General features: G+C 56.7%; 1 protein-coding gene across 1 annotated transcript in view; it reads left to right on the top strand.

The window, feature by feature from the left end:
• ALDH1A3 (aldehyde dehydrogenase 1 family member A3) overlaps positions 1 to 3,870 on the top strand; it is a 30,341-nt gene that overhangs the window by 11,206 nt on the left and 15,265 nt on the right. Inside the window, 2 exon segments of the mRNA XM_025041235.1 lie at positions 444 to 557; positions 2,932 to 3,034. Of these exon segments, the coding sequence (XP_024897003.1) occupies positions 444 to 557; positions 2,932 to 3,034 (217 nt within the window).

Here is a 3,870-nt window from a genome sequence, read left to right on the forward strand (position 1 = left end):
AAATATACACACAGAGAGACACACACATAGACGGACACACACATACAGAGAGAGACACAGACAGAACACAGACACACACCTAGACATAGACACACGTGTAGACATATAGACACAGATACAGATATACACGTAGACACACACACAACACACACAGACACATTCAGACATACACAGACACACACAGATACAGATACACACAGACACACACACACACCTCCTCCTTGAAGTGCTGACGGAATGGAGGGACGTAGGCCTCACCCTGGCCCAGGCTGCACCCCGGGGCCAGCTGGGTGCCGGCCCCGCCCCTGCGGATGGGCCACCTGCGCCCAGATACCCCCTTGCGGACATCACTTACCCACACGCGGTTCTCTCAGCCCAGGGGCGGGCGTGTGGCGGACACCGGCCCCTTCCGTTCCTCTGAACGCCCCTTCGCCCCCCACCAGGTTGGCTTCCCGCCAGGCGTGGTGAACATCGTGCCGGGATTCGGGCCCACGGTGGGAGCAGCGATTTCTTCTCACCCTCGGATTGACAAGATAGCCTTCACCGGCTCCATAGAGGTAACGCCCGCTCGCCGGCTGCCGGCGGACGCGGCCGGGCGGCCTGATTTTCCCCTGAGAAGCTAAACTAATTTCCCTCCTAAATTTGACTGTGTGTTAGTCCTTAACGATCAGTTTTAAAAAGCCACTGGTCCAGTTTCTCAACTAAATACATATCTAATAGAACTCTATATAGAATAGAAGCCTTGGGAGAAACAATTCGTAGCTAAGATACGATAAAAATGTAAAACATCCATGTGACAAACCACATAGCAAGCAAAGTTAAAAGATAAATAGCAAGCTGGAGAAAAACAGTCATCATTTCTTCCAGGGTTAATATCCGTAATAGGGAAAGCTCTCCTAAAAATCGATAGGAGAGCTTCACAAAAAATAAAAAAATAAAAAGGCAAAATGGATAAGTCAGAGAAGAGAAACTGAACATCCAGTGAACTTGACCTAGTTCACTGCTAATTGGGAAAATGCAGACTGACGTGAAAATCAGACCCTTCCTCTTTCGTCTGTCAGATTGGTGACCGTGGAGGTCTGGTGTCAACGAGGCTGAGAGAGGACAGGCACCCCCTGTTCTGCGGGCCGAGGGCGTAGCGCCCACCGTGAATTCGAAAGTGTAAAATCTTTGATTCAGAAATTTCATTACAAAGCCGCTCCTTAGAAGAAGTTTCTCACGCACATTCAGGAACATCCTCTCCAGTCCGTTACGTCCGTTCTATACCGTGGTTTATGGCCCTGACAATAAGAAAAGCGATCTGTGATCTACGGTTGAAACGCAAAAAAACAAAAAACAAAAAAAAACAAAAAAAAAACTGTAGGAAAACTTATATCGTATGATCCATTAGTAGAAGTGTGTGGGGGCGAAAATGTGAAAGGGCACCCGAGACATGCTTACCGTGGCCACGTCTGGGGCAGGCCCCAGGTGACAGGGGTTGGTAGCTTGTCCCCCTTAATTTACACCCAACTGTGCCTGGAATTATTTGTAATGAGAAAGTACTTCCTCTGTGACTAAAAAAGAAATCGATGAACGCTTCCCATGCAAACAATGGGCCCGTCTCCTCCTCGCCCATTCCGGCCAGGAGCCCAAGCCCCTCCTGTGGCCTGCTGGACAATGCTGCCACCGCCTCCTTTGCTGGCCCCGCTGGGCACTGGTACAGAAGCATGGTCAGTCCGCCCTGGGGTCCTGCTTGGCAGTGAGGCGGCCGGCGACAATCAGCTCGCTGAATGGAGTAGCAGCTCCATGTCCAGCCCGGCCGGGGAGACGGAGGGGCAGAGAGGCGCCAGGCGTGGCTCCGGCGTACCAGCTGTCCCCAAGTTTTTCCAGTCTCCTCCCGCAAGAGCGAAATCAGCTCCGGCCCCGCCTGGCTTCTCCACAGAGAGGCCCTGACCCTCTCCAGGCGACAGTGGGGCTGCTCAGGGCCCCAGCCAGGCGGTGCCCTCACCGGACAGCCAACCCCACGAACAAGAAAGTGGCCTCTGTGTCCCTCCCTAGGTCACCCTGCTGCATCCAGCCGCAGCCCCACCAAGGAACTGCCAGCCTGTGGCAGGCTGGTTTGACATGTCTCGTCTGCCTGGGGACAGCCATTGTCACCGTGAGCCTGCCCCAGACCGTGTTCAGGCCATCACCCACGAGCTGGCTGATTTGTAAAATATACTCACAGCTCAGTCTGGGGGAGCAGCCTCCGGCCTGGGGGAGCCCAGCCCTGCCTCCTGCTGGCCCCCCGTCCAGGCCTTCGTGAGCGAACCTCTCTCTGAGCATGGCGCCTGGCTTTATCCGTCACCCAAGAGAAGCCAGTTCAGTGCGTGAGACAGTGGGAGGGACCTCAGGTGCACGTGGGAGGTCGAGTGTCACAGCTGGGTGAGTGACCGTCCGCACTTCCAGCCCGGCCCCTGCGGAAGCCTCAGTCTCAGCGAGTGTTCGTGGAGAAGTGACTTTTCATCCCGAAGCCGAGCTTCCCTGTCTTTCCAGTTCTCGAAGGCTCCCCCGGGTCTCCCCGGAGCCCTGTAGAACGGTCTTGCCCGCTCACGAGGGCTGGAAAGGCCCTTTCTCTGACCAGCGGGACCGGCCTTCTGCGGGGAGGGGTGGGCAGGACCATGCCAAGGTGGCAGCCGGCTCCGCCACTAGCCAGCTGGGCGGCTGCGGGCAAATCGCTAGGCCTTCAAAAGGCTCCCGCTCCACCCTGTAAGTGGAGCGGCTGAGACCCAGGGTTCTGGCGATGTCGGGGTCTCGTGGGAGTAAGGTGGCGGCATGGAGGCCCATGGCGCCTGAGCAGAGCCGTGGGGTCCCTGGCCGCTCAGAGCTCGCCGACCCCTGGGCTCGTTCAGAAAGTTTGGGCCACATCCGGCCACGGCCAAGGTTTAACCTGGTCTGTTTGGTATCCTGAAGGTTGGAAAGCTGGTTAAAGAAGCCGCCTCCAGAAGCAACCTGAAGAGGGTGACTCTGGAACTGGGGGGGAAGAACCCCTGCATCGTGTGTGCGGACGCTGACCGTGAGTCTCGAGGGCAGGGCTCCCTAACCCCCGGTTCTGGTCCGTGGCCTGTTAGGAACCGGGCCGCACAGCAGGAGGTGAGTGGCAAGCGAGCGAAGCGTCATCTGTATTTGCAGCCACCCCCCAGCGCCAGCATCACCGCCTCAGCTCCCCTCAGATCCTCAGGCATGAGATTCTCATGGGAGCGCCGGTCCCCGGTGCCACAAAGATTGGGGACCGCTGCTTTAGGGGATTCTTTGCCCAAATTCAGAACCAGTTGAGACACACACACACACTCGCACACACAATAGCAATTCTTTCTCACCCTGGGCCATCCTGCCATAAATGGCAGGTGGAGCTCGGACGCCAGCGTCAACTGCTGACAACAAGCTGAGCTGGAGGAGAAGGCGGTGTCCTGGGTGGTCCCGAGGGGCCGCCTGTCACTGCCCGTCAAGGTTGAGCTTGCTTCCCCGAGCCGTGGAGCAGGCAGGGGCTGTGAGGACAGGGCGGAGAATGGGGAGCTCGGCGGATGCACCGCTCAGAGGCGCCAATGACTCTACTCTTTAACCCAGTGTCCCATAGCGTTTTTCTGGCTCTCCAAAGACTGGAGATGTTTCTTCCTGCTTTGTCTCAGGCCTGACAGATCGAGGGGGACAGCGGCAGCTGACCCTTAAAAATACCCGCCGGCCTGGGTACTGCCTCTTCTTCCAACCATCCCTTCCTTGGGAAAGCAGCCCCGCCCAGTGGCTTAGAGGCAATTTGTGTCTCGCTAGAGCCTCACAACGTGATATGGAAATATACGCTATTCGTGGCAGCCATGTTCAGAAGAGAGAAGACAGGGCCAGCCACACTGGCAT

This window comes from Pteropus alecto, unplaced genomic scaffold (assembly GCF_000325575.1).
Source record: "Pteropus alecto unplaced genomic scaffold, ASM32557v1 scaffold59, whole genome shotgun sequence".
NCBI classification, from domain to species: Eukaryota; Metazoa; Chordata; class Mammalia; order Chiroptera; family Pteropodidae; genus Pteropus; species Pteropus alecto.